General features: G+C 45.6%; 1 protein-coding gene and 2 long non-coding RNA genes across 4 annotated transcripts; 1 reads left to right on the top strand and 2 right to left on the bottom strand.

The window, feature by feature from the left end:
• On the top strand, positions 1,521-4,991 carry LOC8073349 (probable leucine-rich repeat receptor-like protein kinase At1g68400). Its single transcript, XM_002457376.2, has 2 exons — positions 1,521-3,781; positions 3,879-4,991. The coding sequence occupies exons 1-2, from the start codon at positions 2,359-2,361 to the stop codon at positions 4,586-4,588; spliced, it is 2,133 nt and encodes a 710-aa protein (XP_002457421.1). The 5' UTR covers positions 1,521-2,358; the 3' UTR covers positions 4,589-4,991.
• Positions 11,411-13,089, bottom strand: LOC110433384. The gene is made up of 3 exons (XR_002450802.1): positions 12,843-13,089; positions 12,172-12,285; positions 11,411-11,504 (listed from the first exon to the last, which is right to left on the bottom strand). It is a non-coding gene; the product is annotated as an uncharacterized LOC110433384 (long non-coding RNA).
• LOC110433385 lies at positions 13,096-16,861 on the bottom strand. 2 transcript variants are annotated; one of them, XR_002450804.1, is made up of 4 exons: positions 16,723-16,861; positions 16,078-16,316; positions 13,649-13,962; positions 13,096-13,561 (listed from the first exon to the last, which is right to left on the bottom strand). It is a non-coding gene; the product is annotated as an uncharacterized LOC110433385 (long non-coding RNA). The 2 variants fall into 2 exon arrangements; XR_002450803.1 differs by lacking the exon at positions 13,096-13,561 and having other exon boundaries at positions 13,763-13,962; positions 16,214-16,316.

Raw genomic sequence — 18,562 nt, 5'->3', positions numbered from 1 at the left:
TTGTTGCCAAGGTCCAAAAGTTTTGTTGTGTCCCTTGGTGGTCATTGGCCAAATACAACTTCAACCACTCTCCAAACAGAGTCGCTACTGGAATCGTGAATTTCCTTGTTGGAGCAAAAATGACAAAAGTAATTAATATACCCACATGACAACTGAATGACAAGCGTTGAATGAGTTCTTTGCTATTGCATAAGCAACGACACTCAACATCTTTTCTACTCTACATATAATAAGATTGTCTTTATTAAAATTACTCCTTAAAAAGAACCAAATAAAGATATATTGATTTTGAAGGGTAGATTCAGCTTGCTTAAAATTTTATCTAAAGGCATCACGATTTATTTTACTAACTGATTATACATTGATTGAACTGCTACATTGCTTATATTGAGGTTCTACTTTTATCCTCTTGGTTATCTAGTTTTCCCACGTGCTTCCACAACCTACTCGTTCCATTACGCTAAGTGATGTATATCTTAAAAATATGAGCAAAAAGAATGTATTTTTTCTAGTAATATTATATATAGATGAACATTATTATATTTAAGAGTAAAGTTTTCTAACTGCTTCTTAACGACTTTAGAAAATTGTGAAATGTGAATTTTCAGGTCTTCAATGTTTTCCCAATAGTCTTATTTTTAAAATACTTGGGTCGAAGAAACAAGGGTTAGGTCTGCAGAGGAACAATTCTGATTATATATTATTATCATTTCCAAACAAGTAGTAGGTGTCAGGTTTTGTTATCGTGTTGTGTACCTCCAAGAGGACTACGAAAGTAATAGCCTCCAACAGCAACTGTTCTGTCACGTGGGAAGTGCATCTAGCACCCAAGATCCATTGACGGTTGATTAAATTTGTCTTCCAGAGAAAGTACATCTAAGATGCACTTAGAGTGTGTCTCAAGCAATTTTGTAAAAACACCTCCTAATTCATTTTTTACAAAAAAAAGATTCTCTAACAATTTTGTATCTAAACTTTATAGAAAAGATTCTCTAACAATTTTTTATCTAAACTTTGTATCTAACAATTTTGTATTTAAACTTTATATCTAACATTTTTATAAAAAAATCTCTAACAATTTTGTGTCTCAAGTATTTGTTAAGCCCGGTTTGAGATCATTCACCGTAGAAGATAAACTACACGCAGCTCAAACACTGTATGTTTTTCTTTGCCAGCCGCCAGACGCCTTGCGGAAGGCCATCCTAAACAAACAACAAACAAGGCCTAAAATTTGGCCTGCAACTCCATGTATTCTTCGTGTACATGGTGCCTTCTCTATGGTTTTCTTCCTCTGTGTTTTTTAGTGCGACGGGATAACTGATTGTTAGCTAAGAATTTAAATAAATATGTGTTCGGATTTATAACAAAAGTATCAACTATTTTAGATGTTTGTTCTGCTTAGTATCTAATTATTTTAGGACAAAGGGAATAACAGTGAATATTTGTTCTGATTGTATAAATTTAAATAATCTGTTCGGATTTTATAACTAAAGTCTCAACTACTTTAAATGTTTGTTCCAATTAGTGTCTAATTATTTTAGGTTAGAGGGAGTAATACACTTGAACTTATTAGCAGTTACTATTTAATGAAAGAATAATATTTTTTTTCACAATAATAAATCAGTATCACCTTCATTTCAGCGAGCCAAACAGCATGAGCCGGTGTGCCTTGGCGCCTCGAATTGCACTGCAGTCACTGAGGTTTGGGTACGAGAGCAGTAGTGCACCGCCACCAATCTCTGCCGCGCGCGGGAACGCAACTTCTTGGCGCCATAATGATCTCCGGATTGCGCACGATCGTCTCCAACCCGCCGTTGCCACGCATCCCGAGATACCACAGTAATAAAAGTCCCCACCGCGACAACGACGTGCCATGATGCCGAGCAACGGTATGGTGTGGACCCCAGGCGTCATCCACTGATTAACACGCCAACACCACCGCTCCGTACCGTTTCTTCGGTTAACAATCCCATCGATCGCCTTCGTCCTCCGCCTCCTCTGCGAGCGGCTACTACCTCGCCGTTCGCCACCGCAACCAATTGGTGGGCCCACGGTCGCAGCGGCTTCACTGTTCCCTGCCGCCCGTGCTCAGTACTAAAAGCTGTAAAAGGACGGGGAGGGCAAAAGGATCTCTCCAAGCGACAAGAGCAGGCAGCGAGAGAGAGCGAGGGACCGTCCCGTCCGTGCGACGCGAGGGAGGCAACGAGCGAGCACCACCAGACAGACAAGAACCCAACCCACCGTGCAGTGCAGCTCCGTCTCTCTCTCTCGCCGCTGTCCATTTCCTACTTGCGGCGGCGGCGCGCGCGCGCGAGACACAACCGCAGCACCCCAAGAAAAACACAAAAAGAAACGAGCATGCCTCCCAACGGCAGCACTGCTCTGCTGCTGCTCCTCCTGCCACAGCTGCTGCTGCTGCATTCCTTCGCCAATGCAGGCTCTCTGGACGCCGACGTCGCGGCGCTCTCTGACTTCCGGCTCGTCGCGGACCCGTCCGGCGCCGCGCTGTCGACCTGGAACCTGTCGTCCGCGAACCCGGCGCCGTGCGCCGCGGGGGCGTGGCGCGGGGTCACCTGCGCCGGCGGCCGCGTCACGAGGCTGGTGCTCGAGGGCCTCGGCCTCTCCGGCGCCGCCGCGCTCCCGGCGCTGGCCAGGCTGGACGGCCTCCGCGTGCTCAGCCTCAAGGGCAACGGGTTCTCCGGCGAGATCCCCGACCTGTCGCCGCTCGCGGGGCTCAAGCTGCTGTTCCTCGCGGGGAACGCGCTGTCCGGCCCGATCCCGCCGTCGCTGGGGGCGCTGTACCGCCTGTATAGGCTCGACCTGTCGTCCAACAACCTGTCCGGCGTCGTGCCGCCCGAGCTCGGCCGGCTCGACAGGCTGCTCACCCTGAGGCTGGACTCCAACCGGCTCAGCGGTGGGATCGACGCCATTGCGCTGCCGAGGCTGCAGGAGCTCAACGTCTCCAACAATTTGATGTCTGGGAGGATTCCGGCCGCGATGGCGTCGTTCCCGGCCGCGGCGTTCGGCGGGAACGTCGGTCTGTGCAGCGCGCCACTCCCGCCGTGCAAGGACGAGGCGCAGCAGCCCAATGCGTCGGCGGCGGTGAACGCGTCCGCGGCAGGGGACTGCCCTCCGGCTTCCGCCATGGTGGCGGCGTCCTCGCCGTCGGGGAAGCCAGCGGGCGCCGAGGCGTCAGGCGGCGGCGGCGGCAAGGGGAAGATGAGCGCCGCCGCCGTGGTGGCAATTGTGGCGGGGGATTTCGCCGTGGTGGGGCTCGTGGCCGGGCTGCTCTTCTGCTACTTCTGGCCGCGCCTCTCCGGGCGGCGGAGCGGGCGGCGCCTGCAGCAGGGGGAGAAGATAGTCTACTCCTCGAGCCCTTACGGCGCCGCCGGGGTGGTCGCGGCGGCTGGTGGCGGTGGCGCGACGTTCGAGCGCGGGAAGATGGTGTTTCTTGAGGACGTGAGCTGCAGCAACGGCGGCACTCGGCGGTTCGAGCTGGAGGAGCTGCTGCGCGCGTCCGCGGAGATGCTGGGGAAAGGCGGGTGCGGCACGGCGTACAGGGCCGTGCTCGACGACGGCACCGTGGTGACCGTGAAGCGGCTGCGTGACGCCACGGCGCCGGCCGCCGCGTCGAAGAAGGACTTCGAGCACCACATGGCCATGCTGGGCCGCCTCCGCCACCCCAACATCGTGCCCCTCAACGCCTACTACTACGCCCGCGACGAGAAGCTGCTGGTGTACGAGTACATGCCCAACGGCAGCCTCTTCTCCGTCCTCCATGGCAAGTCCTCTCTCTGCCTGTCTCGGCCGCTCTCGCTCACCAGTGCATTGCATCGTGAATTGAAACATGTCTACTATGGTGTATGATGACGATGCAGGGAACCGGGGCCCTGGGCGGACGCCGCTGGAATGGGCGGCGCGCCTGCGCATTGCGGCCGGCGCCGCGCGCGGGCTAGCCTACATCCACCACTCCGGTCGCCGTGGCAGCGGCACGCCGAAGCTGGCACACGGCAACATCAAGAGCACCAACATCCTGCTAGACAGGTTCGGCGTGGCGCGTCTAGCGGACTGCGGCCTGGCGCAGCTGACCCCGGCCGCCGCGGCGGCACGCTCCGCGGGGTACCGCGCGCCCGAGGCGCCCCCGCCGCCGCGTCCCTGGGCGTCGCACAAGGGCGACGTGTACGCGCTGGGCGTGGTGCTCCTGGAGCTCCTGACGGGTCGGTACCCGGGCAGCGAGCTCCCGAACGGCGGCGTGGTGGTGGAGCTCCCGCGGTGGGTGCAGTCCGTGGTGCGGGAGGAGTGGACGTCGGAGGTGTTCGACCTGGAGCTGATGAAGGACAAGGGCATCGAGGAGGAGATGGTGGCGATGCTGCAGCTGGCGCTGAGCTGCGCCGCGGCGGCGCCCGAGCAGCGGCCCAAGATCGGGTACGTGGTGAAGATGATCGACGAGGTCCGCGCGTGCGGGGTGGCGGTGGAGGGGTCCGCGTCGCCGTCGCACGAGTCCATGTCCATGGACGAGTCCTCCGGCGTCTCCGACTCCCCCGCCGTGTCCGAGGGCGGCGGCGGCGGCGGCGCGCTCAGCCAGTGACGGGCGACCTGGTGGTGTTGGTGGTGGTCCTTCGGAATTGCCTTGTGATGCGTGCCTTCGATTTAATTGCTCTTGTTTTCTTGTTGCTTTTTTGGGGGTGACGTGGATTAGCCAGGGCCGTTGGATCCGGTGATCGGCGTGTATATGGGTTAGCTGGCTCTGATTCTGATCGTTTTGCTCCTGTTTTTTTAACTGGCAGTAGATCCCTAGAGTGAGTAGCTGCGGCGGCGTTTTGTGTGAGGAAAGTTGTGCTAATGGCGTGAGTGGATCATGACTCTGTGTGTCATTTGGTGCATCTTTTTACGGCTACAGTGGTGTTGTTAATTTGGGCGATAGTAACCCTGTCATGTCCTTGGCTGATTGATCCATGGCGGCTGCGCTAATTTCAACTGCTGTTTGCAGACATCGTCAGAACTCAGATGCATGCTTCTGTGATTGATTAGTTAAGTACTGTACTGTACTGAGAGTGATTGGATATGTAGTAGTATGATGATGATGAGGCCTCATTCGCTGATTAATCAATCCAGGGCAGCAGGCCCAGCGAGGGTTTTGCTGTGGGCTGTGGCGGACCGTTGGGGGTAGAAGTAGAAGGGACGGGACGAGTGTGAGACCGGCGTCAGTGTGTAATGATGACGGGATGCATGGCCGCCGGCCGGGACCCCCGGGCCGGGCGTTTGCGGACGTGGTTTGGACACATCCTCCTCGACTTGTCTCCATCTCATGGGCTGCCGTGTCTGCCTGCCGTGCGGCCGTTCCACGCACGGAGGCCTACTACCGCCCGCCTACGAGAAGGAGACGTCAGGGGAGGTAGTACTACACTACACGGTGCCGCGTCCCGATAGCTAGCTAGCCTTTCGCCACCCCTGATGCGTTGTTGCGAAGAAAAGGAACGTTGGACGCTTGGTGGACGGAACCCGCGCGCAATTCTATAGGCATTTGTTGTGTTGTGGCATGGACCATGCTCGTGGGCTCATGGCTGCCTGTCCTGCCTGGACGCGCATCGTCAGTCGTTTGCATCGCCATCGTCAGTTCGTCTCCCGGAATGCTGTTAACGTGACATACGGGGGGTAGTACCAGTACAAGTTGTCCGCCGCGGGCCTGCACTTGGCAATTGCCATGCCATGATCCCCCCAAGGCCATGGACGCATTGATGAGTTCAATGTTAGGCAGCCACTGGCCAGCGAGCCGCGACCACAAGGCGCGCAGCCCCCCTCGATCGATCCACCTCGGCATCATAAAAGATCTCCGGGTCCCGGTCCTGCCGTGCACGATCATTGCAGCAGCGGCCACTACTGCACTGTCCACCGGCCACGCGCGGCAGCACCACGGACACGGAGGAGTCCTCTGCTTCAAGATTACTGCCACGTCGAATCTTGTGACACATGCATAAAACATTAAATGTAGACGAAAACAAAAACTAATTACGCAGTTTAGATGTAAATCACGAGACTAATCTTTTGATCCTAGTTAGTCCACGATTGGATAATATTTGTCACAAACAAACGAAAGTGCTACAGTACCGAAAACTTTTCATTTTTCAGAACTAAACAAGTCCCTAGGCCTTATTTAGTTCACCTGAAAACCAAAATCTTTTCAAGATTCTCCGTCACATCGAATCTTACGCCATATGCATGAAGTATTAAATATAAATGAAAAAATAAAGACTAATTGTATAATTTACGTGTAAATTATGAGATGAATCTTTTAAACCTAGTTACTCCATTATTCGATAATATTTATTAAATAAAAATGAAAGTGCTACCGAAAACTTTTTAGTTTTCGAAACTAAACAAGGCCTAACCTGAAAGCGTACAGTCTAGTACTCTGTGCGCTGCCCCCTGCCCTGCTCTGCCCCAGGCCGGTGCTCGCTCCTCAGAATTTTCCAATACCAACTTTTTTCTTTCTCAATGAAAACCTTAGGCCTTGTTTTCCAAAAAATTTTGTTTTCGAATACGGTAGCACTTTCGTTTTTATTTGACAATTATTTTCCAATCATAGACTAACTAGGCTCAAAAGATTCATCTCGCGATTTACATACAAACTGTGTAATTAGTTTTTGTTTTTATCTATATTTAATGCTCCATGTATATGTTGTAAGATTCTGTGGCCTTGTTTAGTTTGCAAAAAATTTTGCAAAAAATTTCAGATTCACCATCACATTGAATCTTTAGACGCATGCATGAAGTATTAAATATAGACGAAAATAAAAACTAATTGCACAGTTTGATTGGAATTGATGAGACGAATCTTTTGAGCCTAGTTAGTCCAGAATTAGATAATATTTATCAAATACAAACGAAAGTGCTGCAGTGTCGATTTTGTAAAAAAAAATTGGAACTAAACAAGGCCATGTCAAACTTTCAAGTGGTTTTGGACTTTGGTACTACTGTAGTAGTACGAGTACTCTATTTTTGCCACCAAGTACACGAGATCTGTTCCTACGGTAACAAAGATCTACCTGTCACTTGTCAGTCAGAGTTTATATTAGTACCAGTAAATCTTGCACCCACAGGACACTGCAAGGTTAAAATCCTCACTCCGTGCTGTTGTTCGTGGATATAAACAAAAAACAATTACTAAAGTACTCCTTCCGTCTAAAAGAAATTATTATAAGATTCATGCTAGTCAAATAGATAGTTTGATCAAATTTATAGTAAAGGATAATAATATTTATGTCTCTAAATAAGTTTGTTATAAAAATACATTTCCTAATCAATCTAATGATACTTACATTTTATTATAAATGTTTGTTTAATATAATTTTGTTCAAAGTTCAAATCCTTTGATTTCTTGAAAAGTGAGAACTTTATTATGTTTTGGGACAGAGGTAGTATGTTAAGATCTCATTCTTGTATTAAGATTTTGGATATTCTAAATAATGAGTATAGAATCTGGATCCTAGAGATATTCTGACCTCATTCAAATAGTGATTATTATCAGAACCGACTCATTAGATGAGGTGGCACAACATGAGTCGACTCATGCCCACTAGAGGATCACCAACTCATGATGCATGTCAGGAGTCGATGCAAGCAGATGAATTGATTCATGAGGATTAAAAAATTATTTTGATACAATACCACCAACGGCCAACCACCCGACGGAGCGCCACGAGTGGGCTAGGTCCACAAGCTAAAGGGATTCATTTATTCGTAATTCGGCTAGAAGAGTCACGCAGCATTGGAGGACGAAAAAGTTGACTCATTGCCGGTACACGTGGCATAGATGGGTCGACTCACCGGTGTGGGCGCCCTAGCGAAAATTTTCAAGAAGTAGGTTCGGGAGAGATAGTTGGATTATAGAATCTTAGCCTATGTTGGAACGGTTCTAGCTCCGGCTCTAAAAACAGTTTTGCCAGAGGAGTTAGATCGTACCAAATATCTAAGGAGGAAAAGTCATTTTTATTTTGTGTAAGAGGAGCCATAGACTTTTTTTAAGAAGCCAAAGCTGCAATTTGCGGCTCCTTTCTCTAGAGGAGCACTTGGGAGAAGTCGTGCCAAGCAGACACTTATTCTTTTTTTTTTTGAGAAATCTGAAGGGGCTTTGGCCCCTACAGTGAAACTTTATTGAAGGTAAAAAAGACTAGTACACAAGTTCAGAAATACAAAACTAAGGAACAAAGAAAGACAAGAAGAAGAGTAAACTGAAAGGGAGAAACAGAAAAGGAAACAAAGAAATCAAGCAAGAGACTGGATCCATTCGTCAAGATTTTGTAGTAGCTGGTCTTTGACTCTATGCGTATGCAGGTCAGTTCTTTCCTGAAAAGAAGTTTCACTGACTCTGTCGTGGGTAAAATTCCCTCAAAGATCTGGTTGTTTCTTGTTTTCTAGATGGACCAGGACATCAAGATAATCGTTTCCATAAAAAACTTAGAGTGTAATTGATCCTTGAGTTGGGAGACAACCTCAGGGAAAGGGGTGTTCGTTGGTGCTTCAATCTGGATGCCATCCCAGCATTGGCTGGTAAAAGGGCACTGAAGGAATATATGTTGTGCAGTTTCTTCCATGCTGTTAACACAAAAGACGCAGTCAAAGGATTCAAGCTCCATGTTCTTCCTTCTTAGGATATTTCTTGTGTTCAGTCTGTCCTTCAATAGCAGCCAGAAGAACACTTTGTGTTTTGGCTGGCATTTTGATTTCCATAGCCATTTATAAGAATCATGGATCTGTGAATGGCCCATTAGGAGTTTGTAGGCTCTCTTGGAATGAAATCTTTCCCCCCAAGTATAACTCCAAACATCCTGTTCTTGAGTTTGTTGTAGTATGACTAAGAGTTGTTGAAGTTGCTAAAGGCATATGGAACAGTTGTGTCGTGTCACTACATTCAAATACTTTCTTGGCAGAAATGGACTGTTTTTTTTTTGCAAAGGAGAAAAAACCCTAAACACTTATTCTTATTTTCCCATCTCTCATTCTTTTTGTTTTTGTTAAGAGATTCAAATTAGGAGGGCTTTAAGCACCACAGTAGGTAGATGTTTTTTCTTTTACATAACTGCTGAATGATTGCTCATCGCCGCCGCCCCCCCCCCCCCCCCCCCCCCCCCACACACACACACACATGGTGCATCAATGGAAATATAGGAGGGTGAGGGAGAAGAAGAGATGGAGGAAAGAAGAAAAATAAAGAGAAATAGAGGAAGAAGAGATTAGCTCTCCCTTCAATCCAGTTTTACATCCGTCACTGAACACAGTTCCAATATATACGCGGACGACAGATAGGGATTGAGGGAGAGGGAGAGATCAGATGCATGGCTGCGTAGGTAATGTACGTACTAATGTACATGGAGTTATTGTGGCCGTTATACGTAGTACGTACATAGTATTTACTCTGCGCGTTATAAAATGCATGTGGACCTGCGGTAACTGCCCGTCCGGACACGGGCCACACAACTCACATACAGGTAGATCGAAGTCATCATGTAAAGAGGCTGAGGAGCGTACAGCGGTACAGGCACAGCGCAGGTATATACCGCCCTTGCATGTCTTGAATCGCCGGACCCGCTGCACGAGCAGTGGTGGTTGTGGTCCTGACTGTGGTGTCCAGAGCGACAGCAAGATGCATCGCGTTCCACCGGGCAACGAGTACGTGGTGTGCCCCTCCCATGCATGAACTACACAGTACACTGCTACTGCTATGCTGTGGCACACGCAACCGAGAGCAAGCATGCAGCTGCACATGCTATGCAAACGAGTCCGGATCGACAGTGAAGTGGTTAGCCAACGCCAGCAGCGCCTGCATCCATCCAGTGATCCGGCTCTGTCTTTTTAGTTCCAAAAAAAAATTACAAAATTTTTCAAATTCTCCATCACATCAAATCTTACAGCATATACATGAAACATTAAATATAGATAAAATAAAAAAAACTAATTGCATAGTTTAAATATAATTTGAGAGACGAATCTATTGATTCTAGTTAGTCAATACAAATAAAAGTGCTATGATGTCCATTTTATAAATTTTTTTTGGAACAACAAGGCCCCAGTGTCCTGGAGTGCAGTGACTCCAACCGGCTTCATCCCCTTGTTTGTTGCCGATCAACTATCTACATATAGGCTGTTTGGTTACTGGCGGTAAAGTGTATCGTCTGTCACATCGAATATTTAAACATATACATAAAGTACAAAATATAAATTATTTAGAAACTAAAAACATGGCTAGAGAGTAATTTGCGAGATGAATCTTTTAAGACTAATTAGTCTATGATTTGACACTAATATTAAATAAAATAAAAATATTAAAGTACCTGTTAAACTTTACCAACCCAAACTAAACACACCTCACTCATGGTGCAATCTCGCATGCATGCATGCATACGCACGCAGCAGCACAAAGCGTTTAGCACACTTCAAAATGTCAACGGGGAACCGATCTCCGATTCCCCGCGGGGAATTCCCCTATTTGGTGATGGGTTTGGGGTAAAATCTCTCCCCACGGGGAGCTAAATGGGGCAAAATATGTCCCCGTCGGGTTTCGCGGGGGCGGGTCTGGTGTGCCTCCTCCCGTCCCCGTTTTCCGTGGAGACCCGATAATAATAAACCTATGCTCGATGTTTGGATTCTTAGTTGCTATTTCTAGTTGATGAATCACTTGTGGTGATGTATGAACAATGTGATTGTTTCTGTGTTGTTATGAACTATGCAGTAGGCAATTATGGACAAATGGCTGTTATTTGCATGTGAATTATTGGATATTTGTTGCTGTTTATGTAAGTGATTTGCTGTTGTTTATATAATTGACGCGGAGACGGGATCCCCGCGGGAATTTAATCCCCGAGCGGGGACGGGGATGGAGCAGAAGTTATTCCCGTGACCTTTCATGGGGACGGGGATGGGGGAGAATTTGCCCCCGCGAGGACAGGTTTAGGGTAGTAACTTCCCCGTTGACACTCCAAAGCACACTGCAGTCATCCAGCGCGACAAGCTAACGCATGCAACTAGAAACTTGCTCAGCACATGCATGCTACTAGATCATTCGGCGCCCTTCGGGCGCCCTACAATGACTGAAAAAACAATATGTGAACAACAGATATACACTATGTTACGAAACACATTTATCGCTAATGTTTTAACTTAGAAGAAATGGAGCATCCACAAACAACGAACATGAGGGCTTCACAGCCGTTATGGTCCTGTTCAAGCACATACTACACAATCGTTCACTACATGCACGGCTTCTGTAGCCATTATGGTTCTATCTAGCCATACATCACATACCATGCCATTACAGTCCACGATCGGTATTCATGACTACCAAACACTATAGTCGGTAGCTTAGAATGTCGATCCAAATACACTGGCGATCATTAGAGAGTACATATATAAAGGTACCGAGAAACCAAAAGAGCATCCGTTGTCCAGCTTGTAGAGGCAAAAGCACCTTGATCATCCTTCTCCGATCAACTATCTTCAGTTGTGCACTGTAAACATAAGAGAATGAGGCGTAATGTTGGGAGCCATAAACAAAAGCAATGAAATCTTCCATTGCAACTGGCACACGCCACGTAATTATGAGAATGACAACATGTTATTTCACACGAATAAAACATCTTAAGATAAATGTCTACAAAGATAATTCACCCAATTCGACCGGATAGGTATGGAACACTAAGTATTGCATCGGAATTAGAGTGCAAGTATGGGCATAGTCCAGATTTCATTTATAAATCAAACGGACAGCTCCACTGTAGCAGTAACTGAGGTGTAGAGCATTTGATTTTTAAATTTGCATACTGACTAAACTACATATGGATACTTTATGCATAGAATCAGACCATAACATGAAAAAAGGAGCTTATAATTTTAGGCAACATGTACATCTTGGAGTCTGAGATTCTATGCAGAGATTCAAGTTTCTGAGATGAGCTACTGGCATTAGTAATCTCACACTTTGGAAAAATAACACTATGCATTAACAACTTGATCCCATACAGCAAGAAACAGCCACATGCATATACATATAAGGATACCATGCGATACACACGCGAAGAGCGAGTTCTAGAAGGAAACAGCCACATGCATATACATATAAGGGTACCATGTGATACACACGTGAATATACATAAAATAGTTTTCAGCAATGCCAACCTTTTCCTATTCACATTTTTCAGTGTCTTGGTTTCCGAGTTGTCACGAACATCTTTGTTGGTATCTCCATCTAAGAAAAGTTTCTTCACAGATTTTTTGGGTGATGGGTGAGTTCTAGAAGGAAACAACCACATGCATATACATATAAGGATACCATGCGATACACACGTGAATATACATATAAAATTGCTACGGGAACTTTAAAATTTTCAACATAATATGAAAAAATAGTGGATCAAAATAAACAGACAAATAGATTTTAATAGAGCTTAACAATATAATATTCTGAGTCATATTTACATAAATAAGTGATTAGCCATGCATTGCAACGGAAGCAACACAAAGTTTAATAGGGAGTTGTTCATTGCTAATTCCAAATTAAGACAAGGGGGGATTATTTCCATGTGTTGCTAGATATACATTGCTACAGGAACAAAATAATAATGGCGCAAATCAAACCTAATTCAATAAGAGAAACAAACACAGATAAGTGGTGATGCAAATCAAACCAATCTTGTGCAAATCTAGTTGCAGTGGGTGAATTCACAATTCAAAAATAATTTTGTAAGAGGTCTATACATTGGAACTAATTTTTTGGTTCATATATCTATGTATAATCTACTCCTAATATTACATATTCTAGCTACTAAGTGCATTTTACATGCTCTGACCTGGCACCAGTACCTCCTGATCCCCAGCGCCACACTTGAGCAGTCCCACGTATACACCTCCGACCGCTGCCTGCACCCTCCTACGAGGCTCAAAATGTTATTTTATACTCACTAAAGAGGGCGACATTATTCGTTTTCTAAAATTAAGAATTTAACACATGTGCATGCTAAACACACGCTGAATGCATGTCTAATATAGACATTGAATCACTTAAGTATAATTTAATGGATGAAAATTTACCTCAAAGGCACCCATGGTCAAGAGCAGGATCATGATGAGATGGTGAAGGCAACAGAGCACCTGGGATTGATGGGGAAGGTGTGCCTTGTATGAACCTTGCTCTTAGAAAGCAATGTTCGACATTTTGACCATAAATAATAGCGCAACACATTTTATTTCTATCCTGAGCTATACATTGCTATAAGGAGCATTTGTAGTGTGGTGATCTAAAGTAACCTGCTTACTGTAATGCAAGCAAAAAAAAACAAGTTGCCTGCTGCTTTCTACCATCTAACAAGAGCCAGAGATAAACTCGTACATCTCATATGAGCAAGATCCGCAAGCAACTGGAGAAGTAAATTTAGACATCTCAATGCGATTTTCAAATCAGAACATCTAACAACACATAAAAGTATAAGATGCTACTCTCGCCTATATGCTTTATCAGAATATCTGAGGTTAAAATCTGATAGAGCATCGAAGTCATTAATGGAGAGACCTGTAATAGACAAGATCTTTACATACTGTAAGAATTTAAGTAGCAGTAGAGCACACACACATCAGACAAGTGATACCGTTTGCCTACCTAACCTTGATAGTGATCTTCTGCTATCAACCTGCATATAACATCAATGCCTACATGGTAGATTTTCTTGGAGCAAACTGCATACCCATTTATTACTAATGACTTAGATGGACATGCTTTGAAATAATCCCAACTTTCATGATGAAAGGTTTGAATTCAAAGGTATTGACAAAACATGGAAAATGAAAACTGGAATACCTAAGGGCCAGCAGAAATTCTATAAAATTTCAGGAAAGTGCAGGTTCAGTTGTCAATAGGGATGACAAACACTTGCAATGTTGTAGATGCACATACAGTAGCAACAACTCCAACCTCTACAAAACAGCACAACAATAGAAGAACAATAATACATAAATAAACATAAATATAATGAATAGGTAAGTTCAGGCTAGGCACAGTTAATCTGTCTATAAATTACCCAAAGGAATAACTAAAGCTATTAAAATGGGTATGTGAAAAGCAAGTAGCTCCACAAATATATGGAGAAGGCTTGTAAAGAGAGTTATCACTATTGTGGTAAGAAAAATGCTAGAAAGAAAAGAACCTCACAAGTTCCCATATCTGAGCATCATTCCATTATTATACGACTCTATTTATATTTTAGTTTGGCTTAAGTGTCAGCTGAAGCTTAAAGCTGCTAGTTTTCCTTTACTTTGCACCAAAGAAAAGAGCGATTAGAAATTCAGAAATACAATGGAAAGGTTTAAAAACAAGGACGTGCCGCTGAGCTAGGAGCAAGGACGGCCGCGAGGCGGTGGGACGGCCGCGGCAACAGTAGAGGCGGCGGTACCATCCCTCTGCATGCAGTATCCGTGGGTGCTCCTCTCCGATTTCCCCCCATCCCACGTCTATTCTGAGGAGGAGGAGGCGGCGGCAGCGGCGGGGGGCGGACATGAGAGAAGGGCTGAAGAGTTTGAGAGTCGAGTTAGGGTTTGTGACTGGGGGCTGGGAGCGGAATTGGGGACTACGGGTTGATTCAGAGAAGTCGAAGGACCTTTTTGCAAAATAGGCAGCAACAAGTATCAACACGCCAGGAAGCCACCGATGCTTAGAATGTTGTGGTGCTTCCAAAGCGCCCTTTGGGCGCCCTACCGTGACTCCTCTTCAATAACTTTAATTTTAGTGGGTTCATCAGAGAATTGCTTTATTCATCAACAACAAAAATTATAATGGCTAATTCCCTATAAAGGCATAAATGATTTATAATCTTGAGTTGACAAGTAAAAAACTACAAAGGCCACAGATGAGTAAGTAAAACTTATGAGATCACAAAACTACTTTCAGGGAGTGAGAGAAGACCAAAAGAACAAAAGAATTCACTCGCTGACAATAGTTTAATTCCATAGACCAAAGACAACCTATCCTCCATTATGAATTTAATGGATTAATGGTACATCTACATGGATAATCCGGTAGCCTCATATAGCAATGGCCATTGTGGTCATGAAAAATCAAATCGCGAGTATCATCATCAGAACAATGTAGTCAAAGCCCTATCAGCAACAGTTTTTTTATGGTCATATCAGCACCAAATGATCTACAATTTGGCACACCCAGCACATCAGAGCAACGTCATAGAAAATAGATGCAAGCCATAAAAAAAGAAAAGAAAAAACAGAAATATAGCTCACAATAATCTACAAAGAACCATTGAGGCAGTAGCCATTTACCAAGGAAATGTTAAATGATATTTTTTAATGCACAACATAACATTCACTGGTCCATAATACATTCTGTTTGTCCTCATTTTCCCAAAACAATTTTCAACTATAACATCCTGTGCTTCCTTCCAAGAGTAACCCACATGTCCAAAGGGAAAATCCAGAATGCCAGTAGCAAAGGTAATACTTACAGTACTACACAAATTCTGCAGTCTACACATGTAGGATGGTTGAATCTCAAGGCCCATAATCAAGGTCGCTCTCAGATTATTGGAAAAAAAAATCCAAAATTGATTTAAAATGGTGACCGTGGGTGTTGTTTAATTCAATAGATATCAATTTTCAAGAAACCAAAAGATACCTGCAATGGGCTCATTTAAAAAATCCATTTATTAGATTATACTCATTTAAGATTTTATGGTATAGTATACAAGTAACTATTGTCAAGATACATAATTTAATGTGTGGTAGGACACAAAGTTACAAACTGATAGTTCTGATAGCAAAACAAGCTAGGATAGCCTCCAGCTCAAATTCTCTGCTCTGCATCTAGCTGTCTCATGTACAAACCAGACTCAAATGTATCAATATGCCCCTTGTAGTTGGCACTATCCTCTCTACAATAGAAGTGTTTCTCCCTACTTACAGCATGTTGCTGTTAATAAAATTGGTTTGTTAAAAGAAGAACGGTGCACAGGGTAAGCACTTCATTGGTTATCAATTAAGAGGTTGTTGTTAAATCAGTTAAAGGGAGGACTGACAACACACCTAAATAATTAATAAGATTCCCTTGCAATGGTGCAGCCGAGATCTCCTTGGTTAGTCCATAAAAACTTCTTATGAGATACTACCAAGAAATATGACTGCCATGAGGCCATAAAAAAGAGGCAAGGATGGAACTCACCTCTGCAGGCCTACTGGGTGTCCAGATTATCTTCTAACAGTGTTCCTTTGCTTCTTGACTGTAAGACCGCTAGGACCACGACTATTATCATCGAACAGGAATACTGCAAGACAGATTTGAAACTACACCTTGTGAACAAAACAATAAGCGTAAACAAGATGCAAAGAAGGTACACAAGCCGCAGATTGATATAATTTCATTTAGCAAGGAACACAAGATGCATCGTGATTGAGCTGAGACTGAGCCTAAGACCGATTACTGTCTTTCGCCATCAGAGATATATCTATCAACTATCATAGGTGTGAAGCCCAAAGTTAACTCACGCAATAATATGTGTTGAGCTAAAACAGGCCACCTATCACAATTCGATGTTTCATGCAGATAGAAACTAAGCAAGGCATGACAACGAAGCACATAGTTTTACCCGGACAAATCATAACTCGTAGGCTTTAGCATATATAGTTTGAAAATTGATATGCCTCTGTACAGGTGATCTGCGAAGGACTCACCAGATCGAGTGCGCCGAGGGAAGTAGTAGCAACGCGTGGTCGTGGAACGACCAGCTGAAGGAGCAGCACGCGCCCATCTCCCTGCTTCTAGATCCAGTGGGATCTGACGAGGAAGGCACACCGATAAACTGACGAGCTCGCAGAGGTAGAGGGCTATCGAGCTCGCAGAGGTAGAGGGCTCAGGGTCCGTCGCACCACAATCCGCCTCGCTTAATGGATCTCGGGGGACACCGAAATCGGAGCTGCCACACGAGATCTGGGGAGGGAGGACGCGAGCACCACCACAGCCTCGGCCACGCGCCCGCCGGAGCCCCGCCCACGGCCGGAGTTGCGCTCGCCCGGCGAGCCATTGCCCACGGGAGCCGCGCCCCAGGGGTCCATGGTGGAGGGGGAGGAGCACGACGGCGAGCCAAGATGTGCGAAGTGGGCGGCGTGGCGAGCCGCATCGGCGCGTAGGAGCAGCCGGAGGGGATTAGGGTTTGGCCGTTTCGGTGTGGGGGCTCTTTACAAAATGTCAAGGACTGCGGGTTGATTACCAAAAAACTGGTGGGCGTTTTTGCAAAATGTATAGAGACACGTGTCACCGCGTGAAGAAGCCAGCAATGCCTCGAATTCTCTCGTGGCTCCAATCTGGAGTGACTTTTAATAACTCCTGATAGGCTGCTAGCTATAACTCGCGAGTAAAACTGCAAGGAGCTAGCTAGTCAAAGGAGAGCTGAACTTATCCGGACTAGGATAATAACCAGGAGTACATAATATATGCAGCTGTGTACTTGCATTGCATTTAAGGCCTTGTTTAGTTCACATCGAATCTTGTGTTACATACACGAAGCACTAAATATAGACGAAAATAAAAACTAATTACATAGTTTACTTATAAATCGTGAGATGAATCTTTTAAACCTAGTTATTTCATAATTAGACAATATTTACCAAATAAAAATAAAAGTGTTACAGTTTCGAAAACCAAAAAAAATTCGGAACTAAACAAGTCCTAACACAAAAAGCATGTACGAGTACTCCATCACGGCTATAAAACAAAACTGTAGCGTACTGATCCAGTCCACGACGCCAAAGCGCGGCGAGGACTGTGGAGTACTACTGACTGGCGCGGCCCCTGTTGCTGCACATGACATGAGCGACCGCCGGCCCGGCCCGCGCAGATGGGTCGTGCAGTGCTGCTTCGCCTTTGCTCGGTCGCTTTCGGGCCCCGTCTCGATCCCGTCGGCCTCATCGATCCCCGCTGTTTGGTCCCCCTTCGTTGCGGTTGCGGTTGCGGCTAGCTCCTGGCCTGCGGCATGGACGCAGAAAGCGGAGGGCCGATCTGGCGCTGGAAACAGGAACAGGAGGTGGGTGGCTGGCGGATGCCGGATGGTAGTGGACCTGATACTCCCTGATAGTGGCCGGCCGGGCGGATCGGACGGCGAAAGGTGCCGGGTTGTCTTGGAATGCGCGAAAACTTTGAGCAAACGTGGCAAAAGTGTTGTGAATAAAGGGCTTTTTTTTTCTTGGACGGTAATGCTAGAAATAGGATACACGGGTACACGGGGAAAAGTGTCGTCTGAACTCTGAAGTGAGACTATATATATGGCTTTACCTTATGTCCAGTCACTAGCACATCTCAATCCTCATCAACGTTATGTAATCACCACAGGTAAGGCCTTGTTTAGTTCCAAAATATTTTGCAAAATCAACACTGTAGCTCTTTCGTTTGTATTTGACAAATATCGTCCAATCATGGACTAACTAGGCTCAAAAGATTCGTCTCGTCAATTTCGACCAAACTGTGCAATTAGTTTTTATTTTTGTCTATATTTAATACTTCATGCACGTGTCTAAA

This window comes from Sorghum bicolor, chromosome 3, assembly GCF_000003195.3.
Source record: "Sorghum bicolor cultivar BTx623 chromosome 3, Sorghum_bicolor_NCBIv3, whole genome shotgun sequence".
Classification (NCBI taxonomy): domain Eukaryota; kingdom Viridiplantae; phylum Streptophyta; class Magnoliopsida; order Poales; family Poaceae; genus Sorghum; species Sorghum bicolor.
This window is presented reverse-complemented; position numbering and strand designations above follow the sequence as displayed.

Coding starts and splice junctions, on each gene's coding strand:
- LOC8073349 (XM_002457376.2), top strand. CDS start 2,359: ATGCCTCCCAACGGCAGCACTGCTCTGCTGCTGCTCCTCCTGCCACAG. Junction 3,782..3,878: donor CCTCTTCTCCGTCCTCCATG/GCAAGTCCTCTC, acceptor ATGACGATGCAG/GGAACCGGGGCCCTGGGCGG.